The sequence below is a fragment of the Amphiprion ocellaris genome, chromosome 24 (assembly GCF_022539595.1).
Source record: "Amphiprion ocellaris isolate individual 3 ecotype Okinawa chromosome 24, ASM2253959v1, whole genome shotgun sequence".
Lineage (NCBI taxonomy): Eukaryota > Metazoa > Chordata > Actinopteri > Pomacentridae > Amphiprion > Amphiprion ocellaris.
Genome location: NC_072789.1, coordinates 14,293,042 through 14,309,488, shown reverse-complemented (window position 1 = coordinate 14,309,488; position 16,447 = coordinate 14,293,042). Strand labels below are relative to the sequence as shown.

Sequence of the window (16,447 nt, the reverse complement as noted above, 5' to 3'; positions counted from 1 at the left end):
TGCAGACAGCTGGCAACTACAACTTCTCTGGGTTATTAAAAGCCAACAAGTGAACTGATTCTGCCTCCACGTCTGCAGGAGACCTTCTCTGTTTCTTGGTTCCTCCTCCGACCACCAGGTGGCGCCTCCTGCTTTCAATTGAGGCTGTATGTGAGAGAGTTAAGGTGGATCAGCTGCAGCTGATGCTGATTTGTTGTTGCTTCTGTTGTGGCTGTACCATAGACTGTACAATAAAGATGGGCATATAGCGACTGGCTCCAAAAATGAAGCCTCAAGAAAGTGTCAAAAACTTGCAATGCCACTCCGTCCGACAGGGGCTGGCTCCAAAACGCTCTGGTTCCACAGACCCCAGTTCTACATGGCAAAAAGTAAGAGATGAAAGATTTGTAACAGTAATATCCAGATAACGGATTGTGTGGTGGGTTAATATATCCAGGTTCCTGATGTTCTGTAACATTAATATCCAAGTTATTTACAGCGTTCTATGTCAATATCAGAGTTTTAGATTTTTTAAAGGAAAATATCAGTTATACACTACCAGTCAAAAGTCGGGACCCATCTTCTCATTTAATGTTGACTATTTACATTGTAGATTCTCACTGAAGGCATCAAAACTATGAACACATATGGAATATGTAGTAAACAAACAATTGTGAAATAACTCTAAATATGTTAAAGATCTCCAATATGTCCAAGATTTCCATTGGTTTAATATCCATTCCTTGTGTTTCTTGGCCCAAATCAATCTCTTCTGCTTGTTGCTTTTCCTTAGTAGTGGTTTCTTAGCAGCTATTTGAACATAAAGGCCTGATTGGTACAGTCTCCTCTGAACAGTTGATGTAGAGATGTGTCTGCTACTAGAACTCTGTGTGGCATTTATCTGGGCTCTAATCTGTCATGCTGTTAACTTGTGATTTCTGAGGCTGGTGACTCGGATGAACTTATCCTCAGCAGCAGAGGTGACTCTTGGTCTTCCTTTCCGGGGCGGTCCTCGTGAGCCTGTTTCATTGTAGCACTTGATGTTTTTTGCGACTGCACTTGAGGATACATTCAAAGTTTTGCAGTTTTCCAGACTGACTGACCTTCAGTTCGTAATGATGGACTGTCGTTTCTCTTCACTTAGCTGATTGATTCTTACCATAATATAGATTCTAACAGTTGTCAAATAGGACTGTCAACTGTGTACCAACCTGACATCTGCACAACACAACTGATGGTCCCAACCCCATTAAGAAGGCAAGAAATTCCACAAATGGACCTTGACAAGGCACACCTGTGAAGTGAAAACCATCTCAGGTGACTACCTCATGAAGCTCATGGAGAGAAGGCCGAGAGTGTGCAAAGTAGCAGTCAATGGGTGGCTACTTTGAGGACTCTAAAATATAAAACATTTAGAGTTACTTCACAATTGTTTGTTTGCTAGATAATTCCATCGATCTTACTCCATAGTTTTGAATTCTTCAGCATGTATCTACAATGTAGAAAGTAGTAAAAAATAAAGAAAAACATTGAATGAGAAGGTGTGTCCAAACTTTTGACTGGCAGCATAAATACAGACATAGCTGTTATAGTAAAAAGAGACATTTAAAACAAAAGACAAAGATGAAACATAATTCTTGACATAACAGCAAAACACAAACTACAACTGTAGAAATATCTCCTTGGCATTTATTGGAATGCCAGCATTGAAATCCAGATTTGGTACAGTACAAGGCTATCCAGTATAACTGAGATCTAGGCAACAGTGATGGTCCAACAACAGTCATTAAAACTGCATGTTCATATATTAATACAACTTTTTTTGATGTTGTTCAAGAGATGATTAATACAAATAAAAGTCAAAGGAAAGCAGTGACAATAGGTCACGTTGCTGCAGGAGAAAACAGGACAGGACTTGTCTCAGTGAAATCTGGGAAACATTATTTGAACAGATTTATATATATTTTTTTAAATGTTTGACTTATTTTCATCTAAATTCAAATTCATGTCTTCCAGGTACTGAGGGTGATTATTTAAAAAGGAGATGTAAAAAGAAGACAAAAGAAAATCAGCAATAGTCAGTATGTCTGGTGACGTATTTTTATAACAATGTCTTGTATGTTTGCACCCATTTGATGACGCCATGTCCAGAAAGTTGTTGTGGTAAATGACCTAGCTGAGCATGTCCTGTTTCTTGAAACAACCCCTTATTTTAGAGTATATGACATATAGCAAGAACCCAACCCATATACACAGAGAAGTGCATTTATACAGGACCCATGTTGATTAATTACATATTACAACCCTGTGAGGATAAAATAAGTACATATATACGAGGCACACAGAAATGAAAGATTTATCACCTATTATTAACCTAATTGCAGTAAACATTTTATCTGAGGATCCTTTGGGCTGAGTCACCTCTTTCCTCAAATTTGAGAGGACATTGCCACTCTTTTGGCAGTTTGTTTGGTCCACTGTCGCTCTATCCGAATGAACAGGTCTGTCAGAGCATCCGTGCAAAGGCTCATGGGACTTCCACAGCGTGTGAGGTCTTGCGGTGCTTCCTCCGTTTTTTTTCCTCGGCCTCCGCTGAATGCACTCCATTGATGCCTAAGACATGACTCCGAACACGGGGTTGTGGCGGCAGATGCTCGGCCCGATCTCCTCGTAGTCTTTCTTGGTGTGGCACACTTGGTAAAACTCGGGCTGCAGAGGAAGAAATGATCCTCTCCGTTACATGTTTATGTCACAAATACATCCGAAGGACATTTATGTGTTGACAGAGGAGCTGAAAATACTCACAGTAGACGCCAGCATTGATCCTCCGAACCAGACAGCGTACCTCTGCATGTGATGAGTGACAACCTGCACATCAATGGGCTTGGGCTGCAAACAAAGAGGATTCAGTTTTTTAAATTAAAGTTTAAAAAGAGACTGTCCGCAAGCTTATTCTGTGTATTTGTGGCTCAAGCTAAACAGTTGTGATGTACAAGCTATTATTGCCATTTCCCATTTTCATTCAATCCATATTCCACTGTACTCTTTCTTTACCTTCAACTTGCCGCCGCTCAGTTCCTCGCTTATTTTCAGTCGTGCATCCACACTCCTCTTAAGATCCCTTTGCAGGCGTCTGCCGAAGTCCCTGAACATGGTGGACCCTCCGGAGAGTACAATGTTCTGTGACACAAGTAGAGGGTCACATTGACACACATTATTATGTACTGAGGTCTATTTCTAAAAGCAGGTTCCAGAGCAGCTGATCAGTGAGTTCAATCAACAGGATGTCAATGCTGCTCCAATCCCAAATTTCCCCCTACGGCCTTGACACTAAACCCTCGAAGATTCAACTCATGTCACAGCTGTTTTCAGTGTGTGAGTTTGAGGGTTCCAATGGTATAAAAAAGGAGGAAAAAGACACATAATTGCAACAGCACAAGTTGCGTAGAAACAGTCATTGCAATCAAAAGAAATCTGGACTTGTGTTTCATTTGCAGTTTGATCAGCTGCTCAGTTGATCAATTTGCGACATTAAAGTCTTTATGCATTTTAGCAAACTACCAAAGTCAGGCAGACCATGAACATCCTTAAATCCTTAAAGACACTTGACTGGAAATACAAACAACTCTACAAAAGTAAGCAACTTGATACTGCTACTGACGGATAAACTTCTGAGAAAATTTCTCTCCTACAACATTAATGCGTGGCATTTATGTTCAATGTGCACATCTGCCACATCACAATCAGAAATATTCACATAATCTCCAATATGATGTGCAGACTTTAAGAATGATCATTGCAACCATTCGCACCATGAAAGGCAATTATTTACAGCTTAGCACGTCTAAAGCTAAAGGCTAGTTTGTTTTTTATTTATATACTGTACAGAGATTACTATAGTAATGTACTGTGAATGTTTCACTGCAGGAGAACTGGTTGCCAATCTGATAGCTGCATTAAAATTCAAAGAGTAACAGTGATAGAAAAGACAATGCTAATCACTGCCTTTTGATAACTATGGAATATCTATTTTAATGTTTAGATGATGTTAATGTATTCAACATGTGCTTTTATATTGATTATAAAACGAGGAAACTAGAAAAGCACTCAGAGAGCGCAGTACTCTGCCAAGGCTGTTCATTCCCCCATATGGTATTGTCAGAAATGGAGCATTTTTTTTTTTTTTTTTTAAGAAATGTAGGATTTGTTTGTTATTGATGATCAGAACTCACGGCACTATAGAATGTGGACATTTAATATAGATATACCCACAAACAAAATTATCTTGGGTCTAGCACAGACATGTATTCTACATGTGTACGTTATGTACGGATATCGAATTGCGTGACATAAATATGTAGCGGGCGGCGGGAATCGATGGGACTCGGAAACACACCCACACATAAATTGTTTTTTCTATCATTTTCGACGGATAAGTCTTGATAAGTCCGCAGCAGTCGATTTGTAGTAGGATCACAATTATGTGATCGTCACCAGGCAGCTGACGTAGTGTTCACTTGTTGTCATAGTTACAGTGACACTGTGCTGCAATCTCAGATAGAAATCTTTAACAAATCCGTGGGTCCAGACTATAAGCTGCATCACTGCCAAAATCTAATCACTTGGTCCTTGTGTCATTTCTGACCTTCCCTGAAAATTTCATCCAAATTTGTTAGTCCATTTCTGAGTAATGTAGCAAACGGACAGACAGACAGACCAATGCTGATCGTCACATAACCCCACTGCGTTCCTTGGCGGAGTAATAAAAGTGTTTGTCAGGCAGCTCCTTTAGGCTCAAACAGAAAGTCAGAGTTTTGTTGAAGAAAATTTCCCAACAAGCAGGTTAGGCTTACTCACAGTTTGAGCTACGTCTCTTCTGGCGCGGAAAATCCAGGATTTTCCTCATCTCAGGTTTAACAAATTTAGAGTTTTCAGTAAAACCACTTCTTAGAACAGGGCCCTGGATGTCATATTATGATTAGAAGATGCATGTCTGTACCTTGTAGAGTGGACGCCTGACATCAATGGGGCAGTGCTGGATGACTTCGTCCACAACTTCTGAGATCGGCTGGGTGAAGTCTGGGTTGGCAAACTGGATGAAACCACATATTAATGTGTAAAAATAAAGTTGCCAGTAATGCGAAATACGGCAAAAATTACTAAATCGTTTTATCAGATGCCACCACAATTTAAGAGTGAAAATATGAATATTTGTGAAAAGTCTGTCAACACATGTTGTTACCTCTGGGTGGAAAAAGATCTCAGGCCCGAGGAAACGTTCATATCCAACATCAATGGTGAATTCCTTCTTGGTGACGGCGTTGGCGCCCGTGTACTGTTTGATCCACTTGGAGCCGTCTGTGTCATACTTATTAAACTCCTTGACAAGGTCCGGGCAGACGTAGCTGAAGCGCTCCTATAAAGAAAACATCATAGTGCAACTTTTAGAATGAAGGATATGACAAAAACAAAAAGTTTCAAACCAAACATCACCCTGTTTTAAATCACTACAACATGCAAACATCCAGTCTTCTCTAGAAGTCACAACAATCGCTCCAAGTTGGATCTTGCAGCATTTTGACTGTTAAAGGGAGAGGAATACAAATTGAAGATGCATTTTTTAGACCAAACTCTTAAGTTTCACTGACTTTTAAGGTCTACTGCTCTGTTTGTGATGCTTAATAGTTTTAAGTGAGCAACTGTGTATGGTTCTACTGCTGCACTGTCCTCTAGTGGCCAAACTGAGAAATACATGACAGTGGCAGCACAGCTACAAAACATCCACTGCAATCTGTTGAAGGCATCACTTAATGTTTACGTTTGCTGGAGGTGGTTTTACCTTTATCGAAAAGGAGATAATGCTCATAGTGGGAGAAGGCACCACCTTTTTTGATTAAGTTGTAATGTAGTGAACATTTTACTCATGACTTATCAGCTGTTTCTGCTTATTTTGCTGTCTTGTCTTGTGTTGGAATGAAATATGGCAGCTGGCATGAAAGAATAACTACAAGTTCTGGGATTAAAAACGATTTGCAAAGGCCAATTGGCCAAAATGTACTTTGTTTCTTCACCACCTTTGAGGGTTATGTTTTTAGCAATTATCAAAGAACTAGTTTTGCTCCTTGGCTTATTCTGCTCTGTTTATTACAGTCGGGAGCATCATAGTTTATATCACCACCTTCTGACAATACACAGCCTAGTTTGTTTGAGAACAATCCTAATTGTCTTTTGTTAAATTGTCAGCAACATTTCAAAAGCTTGCTTCAAATTCACTTGACAATCACATGGAAACACAGCTAGTGAGTTAGCAAAAAAAAAAAAAAACATTCCTCCTGTTATGTCATTTTACTAAATAAAATGGAATACTGGCTACTATTCGCACAGGACTAGTATTACCTCGGAACCAATGGTGATTTGGAATAATTGCGGACGATGTCAGTGATCTTAATCTGTGCGAATGCGCCATGTCTGTAATTTGTAAAGTAAAAATTCACCCGCAAATTACCTACCATATTTCGCCAAACACTGACGTCCTGTTACAATTCTAGTCCCGTGCAAATCTGCATCTCAGTGATTGGGGGGTATTTTCATTGTTGTTGTTTTTGAGAGCCTTTTTCTACCTCTTTCCTGGTTGAATTATGCAGGCTGCGGTGGAAATTACTGGAGCAAATGCAGGAGTAGGCCCATACACAACAGGCCTATGGATCAGTCGCAGAAATGGCAAAATGAAATCAACAAGAGGGAAATTTGGGAGGATATTGAGATGGATGATATGCGTAGCAGCGGTAAGCATATCTTTCAACAGGCTTAATATAAACGCCATGACGGCCCGTTATCCCGACTACGCTGCCCACTGTTCTCAAGTCACATTGCTGCTTTGACATATTTACTGTTGCCATGACGACTACATACCAAGTTAAAAGTGATCATTTAAACCCAAACCACAAGCTTTCCATAAACCTAACCAATTGTTTTTTGTGCCCAAACCCAACGAGACCCTAACAATAGTGTTGGTAATACTAATCCTGTGCGAATAGTACATAAGTTGATGAACATCCAACATACTGACCTTGACAGCTTTAGCCGTCTCCAGACTCTGCTCTGGAGGTATCCCCACCTCTCGTTCCCTCAACAGCTGCTGGATGAAGTATGTAATATCTCTCCCGGCGATGGGGATGTGTTTGATGCAGCTCCCGATGACGTAGCCTTCAGCCTGGAACCCAAACATGTGCAAGCTTAGGGCTGAGAATGAGGAGGGAGCATGGGGGAAAAAAAAACAATAAAGCGACACCTACCACCGGGATGACGTGCGTGACTCCATCTCCGCTGTCGATCACGGTGCCTGTCAGCGTTCGTTCTCCCACCTGTCTGGATGTCCAAGAAGCAGCCAGCGCCAGGACAGCCTGAAACAAATCCAATAATCAGGCACAAGCAATTGTCTGTCTTCCATAACTAAAGGCCTTATTTGGTCAGCACTTACATACAATTTCAGCTGAATGATGACAATGAGGAGTATTTAAATCAAGCAATTATATTAAACTCACTGAAACTCAAAAAGAAGAAGTGAAAGCATCTGCTAAATCTCAACACATTTTGAGGAGAGTCAAATCTAATTCTATCTACAACTCAAAAGTCTGGTTTTAAATGGGTTTCAGGTAGATGTGAGTGCCGTACAATGACAGGCTGGCTGCAGAGGATGTGAAAACTGATTAGATACGGAAAGTGTCAACTTCAGTCATGCAAATGCTTAGTAAGCTTACCTGAACAGCAATGTAGAGGCCTGGGACATTGAAGGACTCAAACATGATCTCTGCTGTGTATTCTCTGTTTTCTGGTGTGTTGAGGGGAGGCTCTGTCTGGAGAGAAAGAGACAGAAGGGATGACAATGAGCAAAGATTCTACAATTTGCCACCAAAGCTGAGATAAAAGACTTAAATTATGCAACAGATGAACAAACACTGGGTTTAAATGTTTCAGGATGACCCTTTCTTCAAACTTAATATGTTTGCAAGAGATTTTTCAATGCATCTCCTAAATCCTGTTAATATTTTCCTGTCTTTAGGGATGTTATTGGCTGTACAATCAGACAGCTGGAAGATTTGAATCTCCAAGTATTGAAGTATTTTGTAGTCTTTAATCTCAATAGTCTAGGTTAAGTGGCTCAACTGTCAATATTAGAATTGTGCGTCAACAAACCAGATCCCTGCTGTTGACTAAGGGAAATGGGGGCAGGCTTGGCTTGAACACTCTAGGATGCAAATGTTTATAGTAGGTGCAGTGACTAGATTTCATAGATTCCTGGTTATGTTACTGCACTCTTTACATCAGATCTAGCACCACAAAAAAACGGAAACCTCACTTGCTGCAAGTCTTTCTAATCACAATTTTAACCTAAATATAGGGTTGTAATTCCTATCACTGTATGCAACTCTGGTCATACCAAAAGGAAATAATGGTCTTCAGGTTCTGCCCGCAGATACTTGAAGATGATCTGCTCCATAAACCTCTCCATCAGATCCCAGTCTTCCACTATCCCATGACGGATGGGCCACTGGAGACAAGGACAGAAAACAGTGTTAACACTAAACCTCTACTCAAACACACAAACAAAAAAACATACAGTTCAGTTGAGCTCTCTGTACTTTTGTTGCATAAGATGGTTTCTCAATGGCTTCATCCCCAATGAAAAAGTCAAGGTCATCAACACCCTTCATCATCCTGCGCTGGGCCTGGTCTCCAACCTTGGCTGATTCTTTGATTGCAATACCTGGATTTGAATGATAATACAGAAGAGTGATGAAGTGGAAACACACACTCGTTCACCCACAAATGACAAACACATACACATAGAGAAAAGCTAAAAAGACATAGTCTATGATAAATCAAAAATGACTAACTTCCTTTAACCAGGTAAATCAGTTCATCCTACAGTAATGATCCTAAGCTGGGACTCCTCCTTAAAACACATTTTTATCAACCATGCAACCAGTAGAACTTAGTAGAAAATCTTAATAACAAGGATACAGCTTCAGGGTCCCATATGGTGAAAATTAGTGTTACTGTGCTTTCTATGTTTTATATTCCTAGAAGTGTAAAATTAAAGCTGTGAAAGATATGAAGATGCTTATTACTGCTATTGCTTTAAACCCCTACAACTAGATACCCTCCCAGCTTTACAACCCAGTATGAATTTTATTCAGTTTCTATGTATAAACTGTGTAACCAGTAGTTGTTGACCACAAAATGTTCATAATTTGATGCTAGCCTTATTCTTAACTTCTGAAAATTTCTGGCAAGTTGTCTAATTAATGCTTATCTCAATGGGTTGTGTGGTACGGCTGACAAGTATGCAAAGATCTATATATATAAATATTAATTTGACTGATAGTGAGAGTGGAATATAAGTTGCAATTTTAGATGGAATGGTCATTTTTTTATTTGGCCCAGAGAAAATAATTTGTTGGTCAAAGCATCTTTGTAACACCACAGTGCTTCATCTATAGTGCTACTCTGTGACACATTTTATTTTAAGCTTCAGTGCTTGGATGTTGCATTGGCACATTTTGCGATTTCAATAATATTTCCATTCATTGTTCAGATCTACCATTTGGTAAAAGGAAGACATTCTGACACTGTCATCTTGAGGAAAATCATACAGGAAGAATCTTTATTTAATAGTTGCTTTGTTATGTAATTTTAGACATAAACATATGGTGTTCATTGCAATTGTATGATAACAGCGCTTAACAGTATGGTGACCCATAAATATATTTACATACTCAGATATGACTTAAGATGCAAGAAGTTACAGGTGAAATAACTGTCATTTGATTAAACTTAATTTGCGCTTTCTTTTTTACTTACATGAAGGGATAATGAACTGTGGTTCTGTGTTTCCTGCATAGCCAAGCTTTGTGTACCTAAAAAGGAACAAAATGAGATTTGAAGTTCAGATAAAGGCAGTTCTTCCTGGTTACAATATTTGCCAGTGTCGTGCCAAAAAGTGATTATCTGCCAAAAACTGATTGCACCCTTCATCCTAAAGCTGTATTACCCAGTTTCTAAATGTCTACAGCAGCTTTTGTCAGGATCAAACTGTTGTAACATTTTAAAAAACACAAGACTAACTCCAACCCTGGCAAAAGTGTATTAACTTTAAACAGAGTGACTGTGACCAAAAAAATGTTTGGAGTTTACAGCGTAATCGGATATAACATTTAGGATGAATAGAAACAATAGTTTATAGTATATAGTACATGCTTGGTATGTCTAATATCCTTGTTTATACTGTAATTAGCATGATTTGCAGATAGATGTAAATTAAAAAATAAAGAAATAATCTCATTTCCAACTATTTAATGGGCAACAATCTTAAAAACATAACCTTTATGAATGAAATCAAGCCACTTTGATGCACTAATATAATTTCAGTCACGATATATGAGCTGCAATCACTTCTTTGCAAGTGGATAACTTGATTGTGGAGTTCAACTGGTCCTTTGAAGCTATTTGTATCAGTAAAATGGAATGGACTGGTTATAATCCAGGTCTTAGAGCAGGGAAAATAACGCAAAAACATGAATATGATCGACAGAATTTAGTTTTTGGAAGAAGATCACTTTTTTTGGCACAACACCTGATACAACACAGATGTATATTAACTGAGTAAAATATACTAGTTAATATGTTTACAGCTTTATATTACTCACTTCTCCAGGAAGTAACATTAGCTTCAGTGGCTAGTAGCAGCGATTTGCAAAGAAATAGCAATAGTGAGAATGAAAGCACACAAAATAAACCAGTCGGATGCTTTGGCTTGCTAATTTGTAGGATTGTCACTGAATTAAGGAGTTAGAAGGAAGTAAATGTCAGCAGCTCCCAGGCTAAGCAGCCCCAGAGCAGGGCGTTAGCTGGAAGTTTGACAGCCGCTTATGTGGTCAATGAAAGCTAGGCTAACCGTAGCTAGCGTCTCGTTTTTTGTTACTTACCCTGTGCCACAGTCAACAACACAAGCCGGTAGCCGACCAGCCATGCTTGCTCTCCTTTAATCTATCTAGAAGATAATATACCAGGCGCCCGATAGCAGCGGATATCTTAGCAGTAATTGATTTAAATCGCAGCAGCCTGAATGAATAGCAATCACGGCCGAATCGGGAACGCTTCCGGGTTCGGTGGAATTTCTTCTAGAGCAGAGTCAGCAGCTTCACAGACACAACACTGCCCCCAACGGACGTACACTGTTACTGCAACCGAGTAGGGAATTTTAATAGAACCCTTTCGAGCATGAATTATTAAAAAAGATGAAAAAAAAATCTAGCACTCTCGAAAAAGTCTTAAAACATGTCCTATTAAAAAAAATAAGCAAGATAGACCTGTTGTGGACTCAGCAAATCAACAGTTTAATATGCCCTTTAAGGCAAATTATTACAATTAAAATAGGGTAACTATTTTAACTAACATATATCACTAAATAATCGCTCCAATTACTTACTGACATTAAGGAAATAATTTGTATTGTATTACAAGTATTCTAAAATGTATGTTTACAGATGCAATTGAGGTATTATCTCATTAAAAATATGCAAAAATGAAAATATTCAAATATTTCCGTCACACAAATCAGAATTTTGCATAAAATCAGGATCAAAATTTTTGTTGTATTTTGTTAACAAATCAGAGCCAAATGGTTTTCCTAAGTAAATTTGGGATATCTCTTATTATCACTCCAGGAATCTTAAAATGCAGTTACTCTCAAGAAAAAAAAAACACGTTTTGGGCCTGTTTTAAGAATAAATTGTTCAATAAATTAGGATATGAATAAAAAAAATTAACAAACAGAGAAGAAAAAAACTGTAAGGTTTGGTTTATGTAAGTGCCACTGAAGGAGCTCGCAGTGAAGCATTTCACACATTTTTTTTAAAATCAGAAACTACTTTTTACAGTGCAAATGCTTAATTTATACATATCACCATAAAACCTCCCCATTTTATGACTTACATTCATCTATTGTGCAATTCATATAATTCATAAATAATGTGTCACTATAATAGATGCTAATAAAGGGATATTTTTATATTTTTTTTTATCTGGTTGGAAGATGTATGGGAACAACTGAATAGAATTTTAGGAAGGATAAAAAATATTTTGTTTTATTTTAATATGGTTGCTTATGTCAGAGTAGCACACTCTTCAGGCTGTACCAATAAAAAATAAGCAGAATATGAATAACAATCCAAACTTAATAAAAAAAAGATATTAAAATGCTCAAAATACCTATTATATACAAACTCTAGGCTTAGTTGCTGTGTGAACTGCAGAGAATGTACATGTGTCACAATTATATTGCAAATACACAATTAGACACAAAAAGTGAAAAAAACGCTTTCAGTGCATAAACAATGGTGCAGACCTTTCTGTAACTATTTTCTGTAACCTTTCTGTCTTTGTCGATTTTCCCCCTGATCAAAAAATAGCAGCCAACCTCATCTCACTCTGCTGACTCCACCAGATAATATCAGTGATTTAGGTGCCATCAAAGGCCAGACAAAATGGCCCTAACCCTCCACAACTGCATGGAGGGCCACTGATAAAGACGATGTATGAGAACGAATGAGCTTTAGGGCTGGATTCTGTCTCGAGAACGCCTTACCACATTAGAGCCAATCCCCGGGCCTGAGAACATTGGCCCTTTGTCCTCAGGCAGACTCATCACTCACACTAGAGTCCCTCCACCACAACGAGTCTCCTGAAAAGCCCTTGGCTCATCTGCTGATAGAAACCGTCCTCGTCTCCTTCCTCTGGAGTCAGGCCGCTTGATGGAAAATATCTATCAAGAACCGTGGGTGAAACAATTTGTTTCATCATTGTCTGTGGAGGAGCAAAGATCCACCAGGAAGCCACTATCGAAGAAGGACTGTCCTTTCACTGAGACAAACACAGAACACAAGTGGTATCTTTTGGTCGTTGCTTTGTGGTGGAACTGAGCAACAACATCATCTCATAATCACTGTTGAACCACTAGAATTCATTAGATGAGGTAAATAGTGAGTCTACAGATTTCTTTTACTGGGAGATTAACTTGACTGAAAGAACCTAAATTCAATAAAAGAACAAGTAAAGAAAATTTAACTTTGAAGGCTTCCTTTACAACAATATAGCAGAGAGATTATAAATGTCATTTTTTCTAACGATATGCTGTCTGGGTTTGTATTCACAAGCTGAAATAAACCAATGTTATTGTTGCAAATGAACTCAGAAGGAATGAAAGCCATCATTTCTCACAGTAATACACACTTGGGGTTTTCTGCTACTGCCTGTTATGCTACATTTTATCATTTGCTATTACCCTGCAATCATCACTTGACGGTACAGTGGCAGAGTTCCCTAAGTTTTGTAACTTGTGCAGCAACAAAAGCAAGCGGAAGTAAAATAGCATCTGAAATCGCACTTCTAGGTGTTAAATCAAGAATACGTCAGTTTTTTACAAATGGAAATCCATTTTAATTTACACAATATTAAAAGCTTCTATTAATTCGGTACACTTTAAGGTTTTGCTGCACAGCTTTATCTAGTCTCTGGTGTCTGGTATGACATTAGATATTAGCAGCTAATTCTAGCAAATGTTATCTAAATATGGGGACATGTTGCTATGTGGAATCAGCTTGACTTATTACATTTTCTTGTGCTGATAAATGAAGCCATTAGGAAAGTTCCAAAAACAGCAGTTCCTTGAATGTCCACTTGAGGCTGGCTCCAAAAGTGTCCATCCCCATAAACCATCCATTATCTATACAGTGCTTAATCCTTATTGGGGTTGCTGAGGGGCTCGAGTCTATCCCAGCTGACTTAGGGTGAAGGCAGAGGACACCCTAGACAGGTCACCAGTCTATCACAGGGCTACACACAGAGACAAACAATCACACTCACACTCACACCTACGGACAATTTAGAGCTACCAATTAACCTGAGCATGTCTTTGGACTGTGGGAGGAAGCTGGAGAACGTGGAGAAAACCCACGCTTGGACATGGAGAACATGCAAACTCAATTCAGAAAGAGCCCAGGAAGGCTGGGACGGGAACTGGGGATCTTCTAGCTGCAAGGTGAAAGTGCTAACCACCAAGCTACTGTGCATCTCAGCTCCGCTCAGGCTCTACCCCCTTTCCTTGTTTTTGAATTAGTTTAGTAGCAGTCAGTTTTAGAAGTCAGAAGGAGCCAAGAGAGCGACAACTGTATCCACATACTGTGCTTTAGGAAGCCTATAGGTGATGTTATGGAGGGTTCATCCATCTTCATATACAATCTATGATTTTTTATGTAACTTTAAGGCTTAGTTGTCACAGAAAAATGTTCATAAACTTTAATGTACTGATGCACCATTTGAAAGGGATTGGTCAAGGCAAAATGAAAGAAAATGGGGCCTCCTTCCAGACATAATATCCTGCTGCATGACTAAAGTGAAATTGAATATTTTATCTCTATTTGAGGGATTTCTAGACATACTCAGAGCTTTTAGAAAAACCTCTAGTTTGACTTAATTTCACCTTTTATCTCTGTTAGTATGATCTCCCTCATATGCTTCAGTACTTCATATTCCTGTGTGTCACTGTTTTGAATACTAGAGGGCACCAGTGCTCTCATTTTAAAGAAACATCTGAGTCTTTATGGAGCCAGTAGTTCACTTACTGTGATAACAAAACAAAACCATTTCTTCTAGCAGTGGAAGCCAACCTCTTTTTACTTTTCTTTTTGACATCTCAATCTATAAAACAACCTTCCTGAAATGGAATAATCAACACAACGGGGTATTTTTTACTACCATACTTCAATCAAGATCTTGCTGAGTTGCAGAGTATTTAACACAAGTCTGATGCTTGTTAACTCTGTTAGAGCCACGGATTCACTTACCCTTTGTTCTGCTATAACTTAAATTGTGTTTACTTTTCTTTATTGGCCCTACTTACTGGAATAGAGATTTGTGTTGCTGCGCTAAAGTGGAATGGAATGAAAATATAGACAGGGTGCTAAGTCATCACATTCAGGATAAATGGAGCTACAGATTTGCCCGGATTGATTGTACTCATAGACGATCTAATCTGTTTAATGGGATTTATAGAATTTCATCTTTGATCAATGATTGTGGATGGGGTTTGACTCATGAGTAATAAGTAATGGAAATAAATGAGATGTGATACATTGATGGTTGCACTGATTCATTAGCTACAATGTACAGTATCTGTATGGCTTGAATGAGGGTAATTGACTCTCTGGAGGTTTTTGATCTTGCAGTCCTGTGATCTGCACCTGAAACAATTGCCACCCACACCAGAATAGATAATTTACCCCTCATTTCCGACACTTAGCCTGCACAGCAAACAGAGTAGATGAACTGAGGTCCCTCATCAGCTGAAGTATTTGCGCTGCCGGAGTCCTAATATGCCTGTGTTTGCGTGCACATCATTAGAGAGAGGCAGAGGAGAGCCTTATTATTTTTAATAATCTCCTGTTTTTGCTGCTTCTAAACCCCAGGAGATCTGCAGTCGGCACTTCCCCTCTGTGATCGTCAGTCCTGACTCCCTCCACCACCTCCTTCCCTTCCTCCTCCTCCTCCTCCTCCTCCTCCCATGTGTTCAGGCCTAATGATGCTCAGTCATACAGGCGCACCCTCACACCACAGGATGCTCTCGCTGCCAACAGACACAAAGTTTAAGGAACACAATTGAAGTTAAACTCCCCTTAACACGATTATTTAACAACACCAAAGCCATCGCGTATGGCTGCGTTCAGGCTGAATGTGTAAAATTACTGCACATTTCGCTGCGCAATTCATCCAGCGGGAGCTAATCTATTGTGCCTCTAACAATGTACTGCTGCATTGTTAGGCAGATAATTGAAAATGGTTACTTGGAAACACTATTACGGTGCTTACAAGTCAATCATCCATTACTGGTGACACACATCATAGGCTGGATTGTCAAGTTCTGCCTCCCTCTTCAAAGTTGTTAGAAAAAACTGCAGATGCAAAACTAACTTACCACATATGGAGGTGAGGGAGTATTTTGCTGGGGGCATAAATGGTTCAGTATCACAAAACATGGCTGCAGATTTCTCATATTGTGTCTTTTCTATGATTATCTGACTTGTATTGGCAAAACAAAAACAGCAACATGGATTATATCTAATCTGTTTTCTTTGCACATTGTGACTTATGCTTCCCAAAAAGATTTATAGCACCTGAAAATGCATACTTAAACACACATATGCATATTACAAAAAATGTGGAAGTCCTTCTGAAAGGCTTTCTAGTCAACAATGTATAAATCATAGCTCACAGAATGCAAAATGGCTGTAAAAATCGCACGTGCACACTCATTTGAAAACCGCAGAGGAGGCACAATGCACAAAACAGAACTGAGTAATGGCAGCAAAGTGCAGCTAATTTGCTAAAACACCGGTTCCACTGTGTCCTT

The 16,447-nt window shown here is 39.0% G+C and overlaps 1 protein-coding gene across 1 annotated transcript; it reads right to left on the bottom strand.

Moving 5' to 3' along the window:
* Window positions 1-1,646: 1,646 nt before the first annotated feature.
* LOC111581797 (actin-related protein 3-like) lies at window positions 1,647-11,149 on the bottom strand. The gene is made up of 12 exons (XM_023290141.3): window positions 10,968-11,149; window positions 9,844-9,899; window positions 8,622-8,746; window positions 8,420-8,530; window positions 7,740-7,835; window positions 7,275-7,382; window positions 7,049-7,192; window positions 5,222-5,395; window positions 4,979-5,071; window positions 3,034-3,159; window positions 2,785-2,868; window positions 1,647-2,688 (listed from the first exon to the last, which is right to left on the bottom strand). The coding sequence occupies exons 1-12, from the start codon at window positions 11,009-11,011 to the stop codon at window positions 2,593-2,595; spliced, it is 1,257 nt and encodes a 418-aa protein (XP_023145909.1). The 5' UTR covers window positions 11,012-11,149; the 3' UTR covers window positions 1,647-2,592.
* Window positions 11,150-16,447: the final 5,298 nt, after the last annotated feature.